Source organism: Netta rufina, assembly GCF_964035555.1.
Source record: "Netta rufina genome assembly, chromosome: 9".
Taxonomy (NCBI): Eukaryota; Metazoa; Chordata; class Aves; order Anseriformes; family Anatidae; genus Netta; species Netta rufina.
The window spans coordinates 6,985,843-7,008,862 of NC_140132.1; the positions used below are offsets into that span (position 1 = coordinate 6,985,843).

Sequence of the window (23,020 nt, forward strand, 5' to 3'; positions counted from 1 at the left end):
TTATTACAGAAATTGATTACACAAAGTGTTTATTGGTACAGTACTTGTAATGACGTAGAACCTTATGCAAATGGAGAGGAAGACTGACCTCTATTGTCATCTATTTAAAACTAGGGAGAGACTGATGAGATGCAAATGTCTAAATACAACCGTCCTGTTCATTTTATAAACTTTCTGTAAAAGAGTGCAATATCCAGTTCTCTTTGCAGCCATACTAAATCCGTTAATGAGCCACAAAACTTGGTAGCTTATCCGTTTCTGGTTGTAAAGCATGAAAGCATTGCTTCAGAAAACAACATTGCTCTGTGATAATTCTTCAAAGGAAAAACAAAACCAAAACAACCTACCAAACTGACGTTGTCAGTTCTGAGTGACATTGTCAAATGAGATTCATTTCTGGGGACAAACTGTAACTTTCAAGCATAGGCAACACTGATCTTACATGTTTAAGAGTTTATTAAATAATTAATAGAATTAAAAAACTAAATATAAACACAGTGAAATCAACTTAATTTCTTCCTTATAAAACAAAGAAAACCGAAAAACCTCTGAAGGTTGCTGGGGCAGAATGTACTAATTAATGTAAAGAGGGTTGAAATACACCAACCCTAAGCCCTAATAAATGGTTTAAAACTATAACCTTGATTGTTCTTTTAAAGTGCTTCTGTTACAGTCTGTGCCAGCATACTGTGTGATAGCATTTGTTTGGGAGGATAGGTGTCTGTGACAAGTGGTAATTTCTGATGTACATGTAACAACCTTAGATGTGCAGATCTTGTAACTACTTTAGTGCAGTGGTGTTCTCCTGAATCTTAGTCACGACCATGTGTATCCTAAGGAGTATCTGGGCATCAAAATGTCATTAAAACAAAATAGATTATTGCGAGCTCTTCTTGCTGTACAGCCTGCAGTTCAAACCTTAGCATGTTTTTGTATTGCTTTCAAACTAACGAGTGCACATTATTTCTGTATGTAGTAACAAACCCGTTGCTCATATGGGAGCTTCCTTCTAGAACAAGGAAATCTATCTTTAAGTGTAGAACACGGCAGTTATACAGGCTAATCTAACACACGCTGCGTTTTCAGCTTAAAAGAGTTTTTAATATTTCAGGTTTTAGAGGCATAAAACACTTGGCCTGTATGATTATTTAAAGGTTGGACTAGATGATCTTGGAGGTCTTTTCCAACCTGGTTGATTCTATGATTATACTCACTTGGTTTTGTTTATGCTGAGGTTCTCTTCAAAACTCCCACTGGTCCCAGTAAAAATGGGGAGAAGGCATGTTTTGTTTCCAGAGTGAAATTGTTATAGACTTTGAGGCAATGCTAGGGCTCTTAAATGTCAGAACAATTTCTTGCAGCAGTCCTGTAAGAAAGGTAAGACAGGTTTACCTGTCCAGGTGTAGAGGAGACATATAGATTGGGCTGCTCTTGGAGTTGCAGCTTCTAGGTTTAGCTGTTCCTCTTGCTAATTGTTCTTCATCTCTGTTCTCCTGTCCTACCAGCAGCACTACCCACCACTCCACAGCATCTGCCACCTAGCTCAGTCAAGTTCTGATTCACATCTATGTGTACACAAGGACCACTTAAAATAGTACCTGATACCTTGCTTCAGTGCTTTCTGCTGCAGAGTCAAGCCATCAGGATTGAAATTCTGCCATCTAGTGATGCCTTATTCTACTTGCATCCTGTCTGTCCTGATTTGACAGTATGCGTATGATTTAACGTAACTTCTTAAAAGCTTATTTGCTGTTTTAATCTGTGCAATTTGCTCACTCAGGAGACCTCTGCTGGCAGAATCTGTATGCTTCAAGTGCCTGTGGTCCCTGCTGCAATGAAGCAGATTTTATGTAGTGTCATAAGGGTCATGCATAGTTGTGTACAGTGTGTTAGATCTTTCAGTATGCAGAACTCAATTCAGTAAGTAAGCTAAAAATGGGAATTAGATTTTCTTTACCCAAATATTTTTTGATAATGTCTAATGTAATTTGGCTTGGGTTTTTGAAGTTCGTTCTGACATCAGAAAATAAATAGCAAGAGGCTGAGGACAAGTATTTTGATGTCCTTCAAGTCCAGTGTGCATATTGCAAAGTGTAAGGAGCATATGCCTTGACATCAGCTGTGGCTTAGCTGAATCAAATAAAAGCTGCCTATGTTGTGTTGGTTGTCATGCTCTCTTCAGATGTTTGCTGATACCCAGCTGTTTGCTGATACCTCTGATGCTCTGAGACCTGTTGGAACCCTAGCTCTCCTCTGTTTCATGTTTATGAGCCTCTCACCCAATTCATCCTAAAGGCTGTACTGCAAGACATACGCTTCTGGAATGGGATGGGTAATTTCTGTAGGAGCTGTTTATTTGAGGCAGAATTTAGGGGAGAATCCACTCATTATGCAGAAGAAAATTGTATTATTTTTTTCTCCCACAAGCCTTAACTTATAAAGTCTGCTTGGGAGTCTGTTTTTAGGCAATTTAGTCCTTTGTTCCACAAGACACTGGGAGGCCTAGAGCTGGTTGATTTGTCTCTGTAATATTTTACTTTAATCATACTATAAAAAGTTTGGCTTGGAATCAATGTAGTACTTTACTTGTGTTCAGTGCTGAAGGTATTTAGGACATTCACTTCCAAATTCTGTGTTCCCGTAAGTATTTGAATTAGGGACCCTTAGCATCAGTGTGAGATGTTTCCTAAATCTTCTTGTCACTCAAGAAAAATTGCTTAATTATTTTCTAATCTCAATTTGCACTATCTTGATGTCTGTCTTGTTTTCTTCTTAGGAATCGTGGAGAAAAACGAATGAGTGCGTTTGAATGTGTCCAAAAAGTTTATCGATCAGATGGTATTAAAGGCTTTTACAGAGGAATGTCAGCATCCTATGCAGGCATATCTGAGACTGTAATTCATTTTGTTATTTATGAGAGTATTAAGAGAAAACTACTGGAGTATAAGACTGCTTCTGCCATGGACAATGAGGATGAGTCGGCAAAAGAAGCTTCGGACTTTGTTGGAATGATGATGGCTGCTGCCACTTCCAAAACTTGTGCAACATCAATAGCATATCCCCATGGTAAGTGGGGCTTGTGTAGCTGAGATCCTGAATCAACGTGATCAAATAGAGTTTTTCCAGCGATTTGTAGCTGACTTGGACTTGCTTGCTCATTAACAGTTCCTTTATCTAATGCTTTTCACATTCGGCTAGTCAAAATGAGTATAGTATTCAGAAATGAAAATATTTTAAAATGGATATCTCTCATGGCTATTTTTTGTCAATGTTTATTTCTACAAGGGAATTGCCAGGCTGTGGCCCAAAGTACTTAGGGAGAAGGTACTTTGTTACTTGGAATCTACATAGCCAGCAATTTCACATAACTCACTAGTGGACTGTGGTGGTTTACCACCAGTAGATAGTTAACCACCACCACACTGCTGTCTTACTCCTCCCCACTCAGGACATGGAGAAAATACAATGGAAGAAGCTCATGGGTTGAGATAAGACTGTGTCAACCCAATGCAGAGAGAAGAACTTTCTGGTGTGTAAGAAAATAGGCAGCCTGGTTTGGTTTTCAGTGGCATTTGCTTTTTCCAGCCAAGTAGTTGTGTATACATTAAGCTTGATGGATTGAGTACTTCATTCATGGCAACTTTGAAGTTAAAACATAAGCCCAAACAGTTCTCTTCTGGATTTTAACTGAGCAAAGTCTTGCTTATCGATTTAGTAGACAATACATAAACATTTAACTTGTTTTCCTCTTACATGTACCTGCTTTGCTTCTCTGTTGTTTATTTTTTTTAGAGTTTTTCTGTTATTAAGAACCTGAGGAAGGGGATTGGTTGTCTTTTAATGTAAAATTACTAGTTGGTTGCTGAGAAAGATAAGTGGCAAACATAATCATGTGTGGTTTTCCTTATACAGAGGTTGTACGAACAAGACTAAGAGAAGAGGGAACAAAATATAGATCTTTCTTCCAGACGCTATCTTTGCTTGTGCGAGAAGAAGGGTATGGATCCCTTTACCGAGGTTTAACTACACATCTGATCAGACAGATTCCAAACACAGCTATCATGATGTCAACCTATGAAGTGGTAGTCTACTTGCTCGATGGATAGCAGCGTGTCAAGGCTTTCTAGAGGAAGCTGGAAGATTGAAAGACTGAAGTGGACCATTGAATGTCAATGCCAAATGCGGTGGGCAAAAGGAAAGTTATATCAGGAACATGCAGCTATGGACAAAATAGAAGGTTGTGGGCAACTGAATAATTTTGCTGCCTTATTGTATGGTCTCAGAAATGTGGCAAATGGGAGCTGCCCCTTAGGGAATGCATTTATACATCTCTTAATTCTAAATTGCTACTTTATTTTCATCTGTTAATCTAGACAATGCTATTCAGTTTTCAGAGACCTGATGAGTGAGAGAGGGGGTGTAAAACATTCTCGGGCAGCCTTATTTCCACTTAATGATTGCTCTCAACTCCATCCTTTTTTGTTCTGTTTTACTGCACAGTAACCTGTTGGAAGAATGGGGAAGATGATACTTTAATACCTTTCCATACCTGAAATTTCCATTAGGTTGCTCTGAAGTTTCATATAGAGACTGAGGTAGTAGTCAGTGTGTAAAGTTTTCAGTGTTGCTACCTCGAGATAGGATATGGCGCAGGGACCCAGAACTGAATTATTTCTTCACTTTAAAAAGGTGATGCTTGTTGGCTGTGTTGTTTTTTTTTTTTTTTTTTTTTTTTAAGTTTGAGCAGTGTTCTAGGTTAGTGAGAGAGGATCTGATTGCTGAACTCTTCAGGTTATCCATCTCTTAATATTGGTGTATGTGGATTTCTAGTTCTGCTGCATCATTGTTTTTAATTTCTGAAAATTTCCCTCCTTTTTAGAAGAAAGAGACCTATGAAACATTCTTCTATATCATTCGGTTTCCTTGCCAACTTGTCAGGTCACTCGCACAGCTATGGTAGTAGCTGAATGCTGCTACTTAGCCTTTTAAAGGATACTTACTGTGATAGGAAATCTTACCTAGTCCAGCCTAACATTTGTGAAGACAGGATTTATTCAAAAGCTCAATGCTACCTAATAACAAGGTGTTTTATCCTAAAACTTCGGGCAAAGCCTGACCTAGCTTACTAGTATCTGTATTGGTGTAGAGGGGAAGAACATGCATCACCATGGCTAGGGTGACCAGAAAGCAGAAAATGTTGAAGCTGAGATAAATCTCTTCAATGCAGACAGCCTCCGTACAGAATGATGGAGAAAAGAGTAAATTAGATTTATTTTTTTGGTCAGCATTCCCCTTGATAATTGATGTATCACTTCTTCCAACTTGAGCCTGTGTGCAGAATTGCAGTTGACAGTATAACCTTGTCCTCCAGATTGTTTGAATTTTCAGGAATTGTTTTTTGTTCTATTAACCAGTTGCAAAACCATGAGTTACATTCAGCAGCAAGGCTTAGCTAGTTAACTCTTGTCATAACTTAGAGCACTTTCCAAAATCATACAGTCGGAGTGTCAAAACCTGAAGTTTACTGTTACAAGAACTCGTGTATGTTTCCAAACAGAAATCTTCTGTCTGCACCTAGAATATTTATCAATATGCATCCATGATCCTTATGAAGAAGATGGCCATTGTAATTTGGGGGCAATAGCTTTCTACATATAAATGCCACTACACTGGTATGACAGAACTGTGCTATCAGCTCTTCCAGTGTGGTGCTTCAGTGTACTTAAACTGTGCATTGTGTGCAATGGCTTTCTTATAAATGACTCCTTATGCACTTTGTGGCCTTCTGGCTTGTGACTTTTCTTCCTCTTATCGATTATCTGTAGTCAAACTGTGGTTAGTACATGCTGTTTGGTTTTAAACAAGGCATGTGGTTTGATTTCCATATAACTGCAGGATAAAGCATTTCATGCTGTAGATGTGTAGGATCTCAGTTGCAGTAGTTCTGTAGGCTTTATGTGAAAACTTGAAGCTTACAGAGCAAGCAGTCTGTTTTTTTTTCATTCCCTTTCCTTTATTTTGATCTTGTCATGTTCTCCATGCTGCCAAAATTTTTAATACTTCATGTAACTACTGATTGCCACCTATAGCACACGCAGTGACCTTGGAGTGGAAGCTTGGCTGTACTGACTTCTTTGTCCTTGGAAAATCATGTTTTACCTTTTAAAAGACAAATACTGTGGTCTGTGATCTGTCTGCGAAGGTGAACTTGGTTGATTTAAAGAAGTGAAGGGAGTGCTTATATGTGTGCTCTAAATAAAATGCACCTTTTTATAGTGATTTCTAGGAAAAATCGGAAGTATTATTCATGACTCTAAAGTCTTGCTGTGATGCCATTATTCGGATAACTAAACTAAGTGCAGGCATAGCTGCTTGTTGTAGCTTTAAATCTATAGAAAGCGGATTACTCTTCAGGCTATCCAAGTTATTTGGTCACAGACAAACTTTAACTTGGCAAGACAACATTCAGCTGTGGAGTTTGTGAGTATAGCTGACATTAAGCCTTGCATTAGCCTAGGCTTCATGCAAGTTGCTCTCCTTTGTTTATTGGAAACAGTCTCCCTTGATTACACATACATCTCTTCCATTAATTCACTGGGTACCTCCTGTGTGCCTTCTCTGGGTGAGATCCGACCCCTGCAGTTGCTTTCAAAACAAAAGTTGAAGTAGAGAATTTTGACAAGGCCAACTGAGTATGGGAGACAGCAGCTAGAAGTAGACAATCAGCTTATGGTTCCACCTTCTTCAGGGGGGTTTAAGCAATGTTTTTGCCTTCAGGGGGTGATCATGTTTTTTGGCTTACTTTATATAATATAAACCCAAAGTTTTTTGGCTTTTTCATTAAAGTACAGTACATACAAAGTTACCTCTGAAATATTTCCCAAAGATCTTTAAATTATTTATGTAGTTTTCCTGATTATTTATTCCAAAAGCTCAAAGGGAATTAGAAGATGCTACACTCTGTACTATTCTTCTACAGAACCAAAAGGAGTGCATTTAAACTTTCTTGTAATTTAAATGGTCATCCTAATTTCTATTTGAATGTAGCTTATTTACGTCACTTTTTTTTTTTTTCCCTGCTAAAGAGGCAAATTGTTTTTTGGATGTTTAAAACAAGCCTCAGTAATTAGTTTCTTTCCACAACTTCCCTTGCCTAGATAAACCCTTACTAGCTACCAGTTTTGACTCAGCAAAAGGTTAGGTTTGGGAAGCACTGAGCCTGCACTTTGCAGAACCAGCCCAAAGATGGCAGTGGAGCCTGCATTGCTCAGAGGCAAAAGGGGCTGCCTGGCTGCCTGTGTGGCTGTGCTGCTTGTCACCCAGCTGCTGTAGCATCCTGGGGGTGACGTGCCAAGGGTGGCCTGAGTTTGGAAAGCCAGAAAAAATCGATTTCGGCGAGTGCCGTCACATTTCACTGCCCCTCTAATTGCCCTACAGTCCCTGTAGTGCTGCGTGCTGACAGGTGAGTTGTGGTGTGTCGCAGGGGGCTGAGCCTGGCCTTTAAAGTGACCGATAGATCTGCTGTTTGTCTGAATTACTCATCTGCTAGACTATGTTGTTTTAAGTAGTTTTACACTAGGGTTTTATGGAGTTTTTGTTTATTTTAATTGTAACTGAAACATCAGCCTGTCCACTAGTACATTGACATTGCACCTATCTAGTTCCCTGTTTACATAATGCACTCCATGTATTTCCTTTCTAATTGAGATGTTTGTTAATGACAGCTTCTGCTGTTACGTTTTTGTTCTTATAATTACATTTGTAACATTCCTCAGACTGTAGCATTTGAGAAGAATACTTCCAGATCCAAAATATTGGAGAGCCTCTGTAAATGTTGCTTCCTGTTTGAACTGTTTAAATTCAGAAAACAAGCTGAACACTGAAGTGTGCCTAGGTAAATGTAATCCTTTTTCAACTTTTGTCTGTAAAGATTTAGTTAAGTAAGTTTTCAGTTCTTCTATTTAAGTGAGTCTGCCTACCCTGCGTATGTGAACTTAATTATGCCCTAGGAGTCATAGCTAAACACTCACAAATGACAGTTCCAGAATACTTTCATGCTCATGTGAGGTTTGCTATTATTCTTGCATACATGTAGTTGGCTGTAAACTATGTGCATTTACTCTGTATTTATATAGTTAACTCTTTTGTTTGGATTGCTTTAAACTTCAAAGCAAATTAAAATGATGTGCTTCTACTCAAATGTTGCCTTCTGTGCTCAACTGTACACTACTTTGAACCTTTTTGATTTCTTATTTTTGATACATACCAGTGCCTGGACAGTTGTGATTAAAAACGAGCATTTTGGTAGGAGACCATGGTGAATCATTTGATCTTGTGTCTTTTTATAATAACTGCACGTAATGGATCTGTGTTGTACCTATGTTTTTTTTTGTTGGGGTTCATGGGTGCTTTATATTACAGTCTGTGTTCTTGCAGTTGAATCTGAATACTCATGTTACTGTTGGTCAACTGAGATTCAGTAACTGGTGTTCAGAAAGTTTGTGCCATTTAAAGTGCCATCTAGCACAAGCTACTGTTGGCAAAAATGAAGGGCAGTAATTCCTTAAAATGTTCAGACTTCATTGCAAGTGCACTTACAAATAAGTCTTTGAATCTGAAGTGCTATTAGATACGATTTCTTTTTAACTGTAAGCATTTGATCTGAAGTCTGTCCTGAGAATTTCCTCACAAATCATTCTGCAAAAACATACATGGGTTTTGTTTGGGGTTCTTTGTGCCGCATTTCCTTCCCCTCCCCTCCCCTCCAAATCAGTGTGTTCTGGAACTGAATCCTTAGCAGCTTTTGATATGGAGCCAGATTTGATGTTTCCTATTTCATTATTTCAGATGTTCAGAAGTTTTTCAAACCTTGCATTAAAAAGGCATGTCTGTGATAACTCATTTCTTTATTTTCTTTCAGTACGTGTTAATTTGAATTGACCAACCCTGCTCTGCTTCTGAGACTTCTTAGCATCAAGGTCAGCCAAGCTTTAGAGGTGGTCAGTCTTCTGGAATTAGTGCAGGCAAGCAGCGTGCTTATCCCTGACACATCTGAAGTTATGCCTCTAACTGGCATAATTGTAATTGTCTGCAATTGATCTTTCAGTTGAGTTCTCAGAGAGGCAAATTGGCAGGGCAGAACTCAGGTTAAGTGCTTGAGGATGTTTTGACATTCATGCTACTTCACTTCTGCTGGAGGGGTTGTATTAAGCTTGCCCTGGACAAAATCATGTGTGTAAAGTGAAGGTATGTGAGGTCTGAATTGAGTTACGTTTTGGCATTAACGCACTGGTGGTCTGACACAGATGCAGCTGAAAAGCATGTGAAGCTTAATAAAGATCTCTCACAAAAGAAGGCCCTTAAATTTGATAATGCACTTAAAATGAGGTAATTCCAAAGACAAATACTCCTCAAATCTTCTAGGCAGTGTTGCCAGCAAGTGTGCTTGTTGCTGACTCAGAGTGTGATTTATTTATTGTTTTCTTGCACAGCTTCTGTCAAATGCAGGGGATGCCAGGACAGGAATCTAGTTCTCATGAACTAATTGGTGTAAACAAAACATTGTATTTAACTGAGGAAGATTAACTGAGGAGAGAAGGAACTTTCATATTTTAAGTGGAATGTTGCAAGGGATGCAGTATTGACTGGTTTCACTAATGCAGGCCTACTTGTTACCGATAGACTTGTGTAAAGTCAACTAGAAGCCTTTAAAGACAAGCTCCAGATGATGAATCTTAGTCCTGCTTCTGGGTGGATTTCTACGTAAGGGAGTGTTTCTTCCCTTAACTGTGGTTGTTCAGAAGTCGGTAGCTTTTTCTAATCTTGCTCCTGCAGCAGACACTTAGGACGGGACTGAGGCTTTAACTGCTGAAATTATTGCATCTGGAGTATAAACAAAATTCAAAGCAGTCTGTTCTGGAACTTCAGCATCCATCTAAAACTCTGAAAATAGGCATGGTAAAGTGCAAGTCTGCAGAAAAGATTTCAAGAATTCTTATAATTTAGGACTGTTGCTACATAATTAGGGACTAGATAATGTACTACCAGTATTTAAGAGGGAAAACAATTAAAATGAGGGAACTGCAGGTTTGTGCATCTGTAACAAGCAAAGCTCTAAGCAAATCTCTCTTCTGCAGAACGTTGGACGCAAAGGTAAATGGACAGTAAGTAAGAGTTGATCACTTTGAAATAAACTGGTGATTGTTTGCAATGATGTGTATTTTAAATGAAGAAAATGCAGGAAATCCAATCCATATGATTTTTGTGGAAGTATCTGAAGTGGAGCCACAAAGGAAATCTCTAGGTTATTCCAACATGGGTAAGATCTTGGCTAAAGAGGAAATGTTTTGTAGTAGGAACTGATGGATTAGTGATGAATAGTAAAAGTACTTAAGGAAGGCTCAAGAAGACTTCTGCAAGAACTGTACTTGGTATTGTATTTAGTATGTATGTCAGTGCTTCTGGCAGAAGAAAGATTTGTGTATAATCAATTGGAAAGAATTATCAGTACACAGTAAGTGTTGAACACAACAAAAGAAAAGTAGATTGTCATGACTAGCAAAATAAGATTAAATATTAGTGCAAAATGCATATTCAGTCAGTTATAAACTGCTGTAGGCTGGGAGTGTTACTTTTGTAAGCTGGAAAGGACAAAGTACAGTCAGTTCAATAATGATGACTGCTTTACATTTTTATTTATAGATTTACAATATTTTAAATATATTTTAAAATAAAAATATAGTTCTAGAAAGCTAAAGGAAAAGCACTTTTATATATGAAAGTTGAGCTGCCCTGACTTGGGATACTGTACTCAGCTCTAGTTCATCACAGCTAGGAAAAGAAGTTTGACAAAAGTAATTGGGGAAAGAAGTGTGCATATCCTGCCAGCATAACTGACAGAATCTGAAAAGGGATGTGATGATTTGAGCAGCCTGGTCTGGTGGAAGGTATCCCTGCCCATGGCAAAGGGGTTGGAATTAGATGGTTATTAAGATCTCTTCCAACTGAAACCATTCTATGATTCTGTGATTTTACTGCCAATATTAAGTTATAAACCCCAGTGCTACAAAATGAAGGGTTATTTGTTGGCTGTTATTACATCCTACATAATAATCAATGCAAAACAGTCTTAAGTAGTCCTGAGAGCAGGAAGGAGGGAGGCACTTGAGAGCCTGAACAGCACGTGGAAGAGATGCATGGTGTGGTCACCTTTTGATAGCATGGGTCTAGACTTACTAACCTAGATGGTCTCCTCTGTGTGTTTAGTTTGAGTTAGGTGCTCTGTTTATGATGGAGTTAATCACCCTGTGCTCGTGGGGTGCATGTGTCTGTCTTTCAGGAGGATTTACAGAAAAGAACTAGGGCTCATTTTACTGTTTTCCTCTGTCCTCTCTTAGAATCAACAGAGCCCAAGAACTTATCTTTTTAACATTCCCTTCATGTATTTGTCTTTAAGCAGCTGAAGCTTAGAGACAGATAAGCTTAAAGACAGATTCTCTTAGTAAGAAAATATATGATGTTCAATTGATCTGAATTTTTCTTTTACCACATGTTGCTTTCCTGCAAGTCTTGCATTTTGATAGTGTCTAAGGGATGATGTTGTTTGCTGTTAGGAAAGAATACCTTTTCACTGAGTGTGCAAGGAGACAAATTCCTGGTGTAAAACTATTTAGTTGATTTAGGCTGTGACTGAAATTTGCTAATTCTTATGCTAATATAAATAATTTTATCCTTGTTTGTTATTTTGTTCCTGCTATATCTAGCTGTACTGGTTCCAGGTCCCTACTGCAGTTTAGTGAGTTCTTACAGTATATTCCAAACTGTTCAGTTAAATACAAATCCCCGAACTATCAGTCTCTCCACTTTTCATTTTCACTTAATATTAGCTACTGTTTTGACTTAGGGTAGATATTACAGGGAGCTTCCTCCTGGGCTGGTTCAGCTTGCTTTGTTGCTCTTGCATACAGTTGCTTCCCTCCAGTTTCCCTGGGAAAGGAATTTGTAGATCTAAAGTGAATTGGGGTGATAAACATGCTGGATCTCCTGACCACGGGATGACTTTCTAAAGATGATGTGGCAAGAGTCCCATGTAATCATGCTGTGCTCACTAAGGGTAGACTTTGGCTAAAGGTGAAATGAGGGAGTGGTGTCACAACAGATACAGGATGAAAATCCATCACTTCCAAGGTGACACCTAACTCACCCTGTAAACAATATTTATGTACTGAGGGCAAATTTCTGCATTAAGCAAGGCTTTGGGAATACTGAGTGGGGAGTGACTGGGAATGTTGTAAGGGTGTCAAGGGAGCTTGGTGCTGAGGAGTTTGTCTTCTCCCGCATACAGATTAAGAATTTCCCTGGAAAGCATCAGAAGTTGGATGTGACACTGATATATCTCAGAGTAAAAGTAAGTTTTGTCCTTGCCATAACAAGAAGAAAATTGGGAAAACAAGGACCAGAAGGAAATGTGATTGGGTGTACTTTTATTCCTGCTTTAATGATCTGAGGCTAGATATGTAACAGTACTTAAAAAAAAAAAAAAAAAAAAAAAACAAAACGTGAAATATGGTTCCCTTTGCCAGCAATTCCCACATAAGGGAACAATGCTCTACAAGTACAATTCTGCAGCATTTCCATTCCAATTTCACTGTGCTATATTGCCCAGCTATTGACCAGGCTGGGCAAGGAGTTTTCCTGTAGAAAGCAATAGTATGAATAATTCTCGGGGCTACATCTGGCTTCTTGCTGTCACTAACTCCTCGCAGCATCTCCAGAAGCGTGTCCTATAGAAATGTTTCTGTGGACTGAGGTGGCCCGCCTCACAAGAGAAAAGATCAGTTCCTATAGGACTACTCAATAAACACTCCGAGTAGGCTGGCTAAAATTAGTGGGAGCCTTGTCATAACAGATACTGAAGGGAAAGAACTTTTCTTGGGAGGAAAACACACCCTCATTTCTCTGGTTTAACCTGTGGATAGGAAAAGGAAATGAATGATGAAAAAAACCTAACTGTTCTTGCCGAGATACTGTAGCAAGTGTAAGTCTCCTTCCAGAGATGGGACAACTCTGCAAGGAATTCTGTGGGAAATCACAATGGATTGCTCTGTGTGCTCCCTGTTTTCAGCTGTACCCAAGCGCATGGTCTTCAGGTAAAAAAAATAAATAGGAGATTCCTTCCTCATCCTTTAGAAATAGGTATCTTATTGTTAACTCTCCTTTCACAGTCTGCGGGTACTATTTCTTACAAGGAATGCTTCTTACTGATGTGCAAATATATATTTTATTTTTTACACCTTTGTCTTCTAATGGCAGGCAATCAGAATTTTTTTCCTAAGTTGGTAGGTTTTCATGATGGGTCTTATCAGCTGCCTTCATTCTGTCATTCCTTGAGGTGTGCTTCTTTCCCTTCAGTCTCTTCTGAAACTTAGCAATCTGTAAAAGTTTACAGAGTTTCTATTATCTTTGCCTGCCACTACAAATGTTTCCTGGCCTTCACGGCGATTGAATGACTTGTAAGTTGCTTTGGGGAGCTCCAGCTGGATATGCTTAAATTAAAGCTTGTGAGTATGGTTTGAATTACTTGCAACAAAAATGATCTATTATCATTCACACATTTTCCTAGGAGATTAGTTGAGGGAAAATACTGAAAAATGACAACTATCCAGCTACACTTGTAGGGTGGTCCAGTATTATTCCCCAATTCACTCGGGCAATAAACAGACATTTAAAATGCTTTCTTTGCAATGCTAAAAATCACAAAACCAGTACAAAAATATTGATCTTTCCACACTAGATGGAAGAATATCTGCCAAAGTCCTTAATTGTTGTAACTGACGGGGCCATTGCCAACTCTTTATAGCTTGGATGTAAATGGAATATTACCTCTTGAGCAACAGCAGCTCAGAGCTGTTGAAACCACACACCGAAAATACCTTAACCATACAGGGGTGAACCAGTTTGAGCTTTCAGATGCTCTTGCAGTTTCCTCATAGCACAGTTCAGCCAGAACTATACTCTCTTCCCAACATACCACTGTCTTTCCCGAGATAAGATATTGTTTCCTTAGAGTAAGACAGGGATATGGGACACTCCTCACATTCAGCTATTTCTGTGGGACGGTGTTCTGGTAATTCTCAGGATCTGAGCTTTCCATTTAGTAAAAATGCCCCATCCCTGAAAAGGGATGCAGAACTAACTTTGGAGGCACGGGATATTTAGAGATGATACTCCTGAAAAGATGCTGAAAAATAAGTAGAAAGCATGGAGTTTTAGCTGACTGGAAAAGACCAAAAGGCATAAAGAGAGCCCCTAAAATATGTCAAGAAAGAAAAATGTTGGAGAAACTTAGCGTTTCATTCTTTCCTAGATATGAAAAGATACTTCTCATTATTCAAATGGAGAGAGTTGGTGATAAGTGGTGGTAGTATCTGCCAGGCTTCCTGTTTCTTCACAAAGGTGATAACATGGGGTTTCAGAGCTATAAATGCCTTCCTAAAGAAGGGCACAGGTGAGATGTTATCTGGAGAAAAAATGAAGTTGTTGTGGTTTTGAGCAGCTTATCTGAGCCCATAGGATAAATTGAGGCTCTGAGAAATGAAATCTATGTTCAGTTATATATATACTGAATGTATCTTACTCAATTTTATACAGTCTTTCTAGTCTGTGTGTCCTGGGGAATCTGTAGGGAGCTTTTCCAGTATCTGGTTTCTCCTTAGCGTTATGTCAGAATGCAACTTTGAAGGGAGATGAAATAAAGCTGTAGCAATTATAAATAATTCCCTGTTTGTACACCAAGTTCAGCTCCTCTTTGCTGAAGCTAGATACAAAAGCTGGGAAAAGGTGATGGATTTCAGCTGTTTCACCTGTTAAAAGTGTTAATGGATGCCTCATTATCTGAGAAGTCTGTCTTTCTACAAAAAAAATAAAGTCAGCATTGCAAACAATGCTTTTAACATTCAGTAATACCTACAAACCTACTGAGCTAACAGACGAAATAGTATTCTAGAAGTCTGAGAAAGGCAGAGGTCAGAGCAAGGTGTCAGCAGTGTCACCAGGGAAAATCAAGGTGTGCTGTGTGTAAATAGAAGGCTGAATGATTTTCATAGTAAATTTGGTTCATTCAGTCATTTATGTGATATTAAGGACAGGACAAAAATAAAAACTGAACTTTAGGTGTTAGTCACAGTGAAACTTTGAATCAGCAAAACTTGTCCCAGATGACTCTGGAGCACAGAGCATGTTAGTAGTAGTATTCTCAAAGTGGTTTATTCCATCTAAGTAGATTTAGGGATAAAGTCGTTTATTTTGGCAAATTTCCACTAAAATGTGAATATTGTTTTACACAGTAGATCCTGGCATGCAGGGAAGAGCTTTTTCATAAGCGGTGTGTCAACGTTAGCTCTGTGTGTTTGGATGAAGGCATCACTGCACAGACAGGCACACGTTGCGCTGTTTCCCTGGCTGTGATGGATGGTTGCATTCAGGCCTCAGCATGTACTAGACCTACAGCGTGGTGTTACAGTGTTTGTGATACAGCAACATAATGTGCTGATACGCCATGAAGTTGTCATGATACAGCATTTCTTTCCTGTAATGCCGCAAATGAGAAACTTCACTCACTTTCTTCTCTCCATGTCTGTAGTTGCTTGTACTAAATTAAGATGATACATCAAAGCACAGCTTTTAAGGGTTGATTTGAGAAGAATCTGTTATCTTTTCATTTTACATCAAAATGAAGAGTTAAGGTAGCTCTGTGTAATCTGCATGCCCAGGTTCCCTATTGGTTGATGGAAGAAGATACAGAAGGTGGAGGAGCCTCACCTTCATGTTCTTATGCCCTTGGAAAGAGTTTGTTTCTCAAAGGAGCATGTCAGCCCTGGTTAAATGGGAAAATGGAAAGCTTCCTTTGCAGCATAAGCATTGAAGTTAAGATATTTCCAAGTATTACAGACCAGAGAGAAGATAGTTACAAAAAAGCATTAAGCTGTTGTGGCTGATGGATTTCACATGGCTAAATGCCCAGGGCTGTAACCAAAGCTGAAACTTTGCTAACAAACACCTTTGAAAAGTTTTATGTACTCCACAAGTTATTGCTATCAGCACCTCATTTAACACAAGTAGAAACCATCGCAACAACAGTGCAGCTGTGCAAAAACGGAGTTACCTCCTTATGCTGTAGCACAGGTAAAATAGCGAAAGTCAGTAGGCAGTGACCTTCAGTTCTACAGTTAACCCCTCTTTTATTGGATCTTAAAATTTAGGGATGAAGAGTATCTATCTGGACACTTGATGATATATGCGAAAAGGGACTTGAGTGCGAGACTTAGGCATTTAATGTTTTGCCTCAGACCCCTTGCTGCTCCTTCCTGAGGGTAGATGAACTGTTGGAATGCCCAAGCACTTTATTTTGCCAAGCATCTGGAAATTGTTCTTTGCTCATATCCACAAATGCCTCAGTGGGACAGGAACGTGCAGCTCAGCCCTAAGCTTGGTTGAGATCCTGGAACTCAGCATTCACTTTTACAGCTTCCTTAAGGAGATCGTCCTGGGAAAATTTATGAACTAAAAATGCAAGGAATGATTGCTGCTTTCTTTAGCAGTATAGGTGGTGTCATTCCAGTTTGTTGTTTGTTTTGCTTTACAAGTAACAAAGGTGAGAGTGCTCAGGAAAGAGAAAGGGGGCCCAGATTCAAACTCCTTTTCTGTCTAGAAGACTCTTGCCTTTCAGAAGTTGAGACAGGCTGTTCCTGGCTCAGATAAACATTTCCTGCTTCTCTTTTCAGCATGCATCACAACTGTAAAGTATTCAGGAAACTTGGAGAAAAGAAAGGAGGGAGATAGAGATATTGTGCTGGCTGGTTCTTGCCTCTTTCCTCAGGTCACTAGCTAAAATTGAGAACAAGGAACAGAATCATGGCTTTGCTTCAAAAGAGCGATTTGCCTTTTGCCATGGAATTTATTTTTCTTGTGTAGGTTCTTCGACTTCCCTTCTACAAAAAAATTTGTCTTTGTTTTCTGCACAACAAGTCCACTTCAGCCCTGGAAGTTAAAACTGTCTTTCCCAAGAATAAATGGGTCTATATGCATTTGAATTTCCTTTATTGAAGGAGGGCCTTGGATTTGCTATGACATTTCCTGTGGCCCAGAAACAATCCCCCTTGCTTTGGGGATCTTTCAAAGAAACTGTGTCCAGTCTCCCAGTTGAGTTCTTTGCTGTTGTCTTCTGGACAAAGTGCTCTCTGCACCAAAGGTCTCCTAAGGTTTAGAGGTTAATATCTTGTCTCAGTATTTGCTCTTCCCTTACTCTAGACAGATGTATGTGAATATTCAGAATTTTGGTGTCTTTTAGTCTGTCTGAATTGTGAACTCTTGTACTGCTCATGCCTGTGCTCTGACTACCTGGGACATTTGGCAACTTCACTTAGAATTCACAATCCTTTCTCAGGACAGGAAAACAGCAAAGTAGCAAGCTAATTTCTAGGTATCAAAGTCCTGTACCATGCCTGATATTATTAGTTTGTTCTTCTGCTAACTTTTTGGTCAAGTGGTAATGATCTGTCAAGAGGAGTTTGATCTCAATATTATTTTTTTATTATTTTATTTTATTTGAGGGAAAGGAGAAAAGTGAAGGGAGGTAAAGAGTTGGCTACAGATTATGTTTGGTTCTTTGTATTGTGTTCTGAAGTATTTTTGCAGGTATTGCTGTTGATAAACTTCAACTAGAGTATGTGGGGAAAAAAAAAAAAAAAAAAAAAAAAAACACAAAACAACAACTAAAAGGGTCTCCACGGAGAAAAAAAAATGTTATTGCAGTGGGAGAATACCCCAGTTGAACAGTAGTTCAATTCTATTTTGCCATGGCTATCTGTAAGCATATATTAAGAATGTGCTGATGGAGCTTAGAAAGCTAGTACATGACAGAAGGAAATGTAGGATAAACAAGGAGGATATAATAAGAATGATACACACTTTTATCTTATGCAGACCTTCATTTACTCTCTTCCTGCTGTTATGGATTGATTTTTGTGGTAGAAATTACTACAGCATACAGGGGTGCAATTGCATCTCTTTCAGCCTCTATAAAGAAATAATTGTTATTCCCAATGGTATACCAAAAGAGAAAAACCTCAACCAATTGCTGGTCAAAAAAATTCATTAATGATGTAGTTCAGAAACACAGCTCTCAATTTAACAATTAACACTTTCAGATGTACACAAATCAAATTTAAAAAAAAAAAAAAAAAACTCAAAATGAGGTATTTTGTAACCTATGAGAGTCTTACTGAAGGCTTGCTAAAGTCAATGCTCGTTGTTCAACTCTGTATTGTCCTACAAACTGTACTGATGGAGGTGACCGTAACATGAAAAGATTTAAACTCAGTCAGCTAGAGTCTTTTGTTGAGTTGAGGGTATTTGTATTATGATAAATACTGCTGTCTTAATATTGTGGAGCCTTAGTCATGGAACAGGATTTCTGTGTAAGGCCCACACACAGGTCTTTGAAGAGGAATGTGTTAGTTGCTTTATAAGCAGGTTACAATTAATGCAGAATGTTTTAGGTTACTAGTAATAGATGCAAATTAATTTTCATCAAACTCTTAAGTCAGATAAATGGTGTAGTTAAGCTCTTGCTTTAGTTTCCTCTTGGTTTAGTTTTCAAAGATTTAGGAGACGTGGTGGGAAGAAAAGCATTTCCACCTGTAATGGCTAATTTTATTTAGCAGAGCTGTTATATGACCTCTTAATCTGAAGTGTTAAAGTGGATCACTCTGAAGAAGTAGTGTAACTCCAGGAGACCTAGAGGGACTACTGAAAAGATGACTATTTTTGTAAAAGGTCATTCTGAACTTTTGACTCTGAAACTTAGGCTTATTCTTGACCTTGGGATTTCTAGTCCCTGGCCTGATGGTGATCGAGAATATTGAAAACAGAGCTATATAAAACTACCAATTTTCACTTAATATGAAAGTTGATAGTTTTGCAAGTATGTGAAAATTTGATCCAGTGTACAGTTTGCTCTTTCTGCCAGCCAACACTCTTATTCATGGTGTAAATGACTGAAGTTCTCCCTCTGGGCAAAATGGTGAATTTGTTCAGGCACAGATATCTTTTTTCATGGAGAAATATTATCCCCCTTATATCAGAAGCAGCTTTTTATACAGAAACATGGTTTTCCCCATTGTTTTTCTAGCCATAAGAATTTTTGTGCAGAAACAGTAGTATGGTCTTATGGGAATTGCATACCAGGTAAAGTGATTCCAGTGATTGTTCTCTAAGCAGTATTTCCACACACACCCCCAATAAAAGTTTTCCAGGTTATAAGAAGTCAGTTAGATGGCATTAATAGAGGGAAAATTGTTTGAAAAGAAAGCCTAAGAGATTAATTCACTCTATTTCCTTGTTTATAGGCAATCAAAAATCTAACATGATCATAAGGTATTCAAGGGGATGAAAAGCACACAACTTCTTAAGAAAGCCCTTTGCAGGTGAAAGACAATTGTAATTCCTTGCAACCAAAGTTACCTGCAGCACAGGTAGGGTCACCAAACAATAAATAATGAATATGTTGTAACAGAGGCACCACAAATTCACATACACAAATAACATCTTTCCTGTCACGTAGAACTGAAAGTGTGTGAGCTTTCTCATATTTTACCTGAGTATGTGAAACATTATGGGAATTTAGGATGACTGAGTGTAAAGAGTTTTACATATAAATCAAAGTTCAAATTCTTAGGCTTGGATTTTATCTATTCACTGAGCACGTTATGTTGGAGGGTTCATTCTGTGTTCATAGTTTCTGATTAAGTTGACAGTCACAAAAGGCTTGACCCATCCTACTTCATTTAATTTAGTGTTGAATTTTTTTTGTTTGATTTTAAACAGTAAGATTCAGAATTAACTATCTCCCCTAACTAGTGAATATCTCCCCTCCTTGCTGCTAAATTGATTTGCAGAACTGTTGCCCTCATCTATGGAGAGTGGGGAAGTTTAAGGCTTAAGCCTCTAGAAAGAGCTAAGTTGTTTAATGCAGCTATTCAATATGCAAGCATGTTCCAGACTAGGAATTTTAACTAAAGACAACAAAGCTAAGATCCAGGTCTCAGTGGAGCTGAAGTATCAAAACAGTATGGTTTTGTACATTTGCTTGAAGAGCCTGAATGCAGTTTGATTTCATCAGTGTATGAAGATGTGTGTTATCCTGTTAGTTGTTTTTTTTTTTTTACAGTATGACTGATAATCAGTTGGACATATGAGTTGGAAGACAAAAATCTCAGATAGGAACATTGATACAGGTGCAGAAGAGAATCACAGAATCACAGAATTTCTAGGTTGGAAGAGACCTCAAGATCATCGAGTCCAACCTCTGACCTAACACTAACAGTCCCCACTAAACCATATCCCTAAGCTCTACATCTAAACGTCTTTTAAAGACTTCCAGGGATGGTGACTCCACCACTTCCCTGGGCAGCCTGTTCCAATGCCTCACAACCCTTTCGGTAAAGAAGTTCTTCCTAACATCTAACCTAAAACTCCCCTGGCGCAACTTAAGCCCATTCCCCCTTGTCCTGTCACCAGGCACGTGGGAGAACAGACCAACCCCCACCTCTCTACAGCCTCCTTTAAGGTACCTGTAGAGAGCGATAAGGTCGCCCCTGAGCCTCCTCTTCTCCAGGCTGAACAAGCCCAGCTCCCTCAGCCGCTCCTCGTAGGACTTGTTCTCCAGGCCCCTCACCAGCTTCGTCGCCCTTCTCTGGACCCGCTCAAGCACCTCAATGTCCTTCTTGTAGCGAGGGACCCAAAACTGAACACAGTACTCGAGGTGCGGCCTCACCAGAGCCGAGTACAGGGGGACGATCACCTCCCTAGCCCTGCTGGCCACGCTGCTTATACAAGCCAGGATGCCGTTGGCCTTCTTGGCCACCTGAGCACACTGCTGGCTCATATTCAGCTGACTCTCAACCAATACTCCCAGGTTCTTCTCTGCCAGGCAGCTTTCCAACCACTCATCTCCCAGCCTGTAGCTCTGCTCGGGGTTATTGTGCCCCAGGTGGAGGACCCGGCACTTGGCCTTGTTGAACTTCATGCAGTTGACCTCAGCCCATCGGTGCAGCCTATCCAGATCCTCCTGCAGAGCTTTCCTACCCTCAAGGAGATCGACACACGCACCTAACTTGGTGTCATCTGCAAACTTACTGAGGCTGCACTTGATGCCCTCGTCCAGATCATCGATGAAGATATTAAAGAGGACCGGCCCCAGCACCGAGCCCTGGGGGGACGCCACTAGTGACTGGCCTCCAACTGGACTTGGCTCCATTCACCACGACTCTTTGGGCCCGGCTATCCAGCCAGTTTCTAACCTAACGAAGCGTGCGCCAGTCCAAGCCAAGAGCAGCCAGTTTCTTGAGGAGAATGCTGTGGGAGACGGCGTCAAAAGCCTTGCTGAAGTCAAGGTAGACCACATCCACAGCCTTTCCCTCGTCCACCCAGTGTGTCATTTTGTCATAGAAGGAGATCAGGTTCGTCAAGCAGGATCTGCCTTTCATAAAGCCATGCTGACTGGGCCTGATCGCCTGCTTGCCCTGCAAGAAGAATTTGAATTTTCCGTCACACTTCGCTAAACATTAATTGCAGACATTTTGCTGTTCTTTGATAATAGTGAGAATTTCTGTAGCTAGCACACTTAGTAGATGCTGGTGAGTCAAGACGTTGCTTCCAATACTAAGCCAACTAACACCCTGTCATGCTGTCCTGTGGCACTGATGTTTATGTAGGTCATAAAATCCAAAGAATTTATAAAACTTTCTGAAATTAGCTATGTGTGAGCATAATATTGCTTACAAGAATCAGTGTGATTTGTAGGCTTTATGGTTGAAAACTAGCCTGAGTGGTGACTGTAGACTATCTAGTAAAAACTTAGGAAAGAACACTAACAAGGTGAATATTTTGTGCAGTCCAGACATGCCCCGACTCAGCTCTCCAGAAGGGATTTACCATTCTGTTAGCCTGCAGTAAACCAGCATTATTACTATTTTCTATGACATGGGAAGTACTGAGCAGCACCTGTGGTGTTCTCCAGTCATGATGAGAAATAAGTCCCTGATTGCTTAGTGATGCAGGATCAAAAGGAGATTCTGCTGTGATTAAATCCAGGTTTCTCTTGTTACGGGAACTTGTGACACGTAATGCCCTTCATAAATTGATCATACTTCATTTTTAAACTAATTAGGTTTACTTGTCTTGCTGAAAGGTTGCCTCAAAACCTCACTTTTTTTAAGGGTAAAAAAGGTGCTCTAATTTACTGTCCTAACAGTAGTCCATATAACTCAATATAACCAATAAAAGCAAGTGCAGACAGCCCTCCGAAGAGTCACTTCTGTCATATAGTGCTTATATCTGAGACAAGTAGTTTCCATATAATTTTTTTTTTTTACTTGGATTTATTTTGCTTTTGAGTAACTTGGGGAATTGGGGAAGCATCCTGCATATGGAAAAGTGACTTAGGTTTTCATGTTCTTTGATATACTTAGTAATACTGTTTTTTATTATTAAAAAAAAGTTTCTTCATATTTCTACAAGCAATTGGAATAAGTCTGTTTTTGTATTTTGTAGTTAACAAATAGCACAGCTGGCTCAGCTTTGATGCATTTTCAGCAGTTATTTCAGACAGGCTCTTGGGTCGTTTTAGCTGTATCTTCAGTCAAAATTGCTGGTTTGCAGAGTGACGCATACATTTTGTAGGAGCTTTTCTATTAATATGCAGACACTACATTTCCGTTTGGTTATACATGGAATGATAATACCATTGAAAAATAACCTTGTAATAGTTCTACTTTCATCCTTAAATGGGCCTGATTCTGCTATCTCACCTTGCCTGGGTAAATCTCATTCATTTGAAGAAGTTTGATTCAGGATCCCCACTGGGTGAGGTGTTAACACCATCCTACCCTTGTATAGTATCTCTTGCATTTTTTGGTAAGATGGTGCAAGGCTACCCTGAAGTGAGCATCAAACATACCAG

General features: G+C 39.3%; 1 protein-coding gene across 1 annotated transcript in view; it reads left to right on the top strand.

Moving 5' to 3' along the window:
• SLC25A36 (solute carrier family 25 member 36) overlaps window positions 1–8,263 on the top strand; it is a 33,392-nt gene extending 25,129 nt beyond the window's left edge. The window contains exons 6-7 of the mRNA XM_084291895.1: window positions 2,777–3,066; window positions 3,913–8,263. Of these exons, the coding sequence (XP_084148021.1) occupies window positions 2,777–3,066; window positions 3,913–4,106 (484 nt within the window). The 3' untranslated portion in view covers window positions 4,107–8,263. The remainder of the gene's footprint in view (window positions 1–2,776; window positions 3,067–3,912) is intronic.
• The last annotated feature ends 14,757 nt before the right edge of the window (window positions 8,264–23,020 follow it).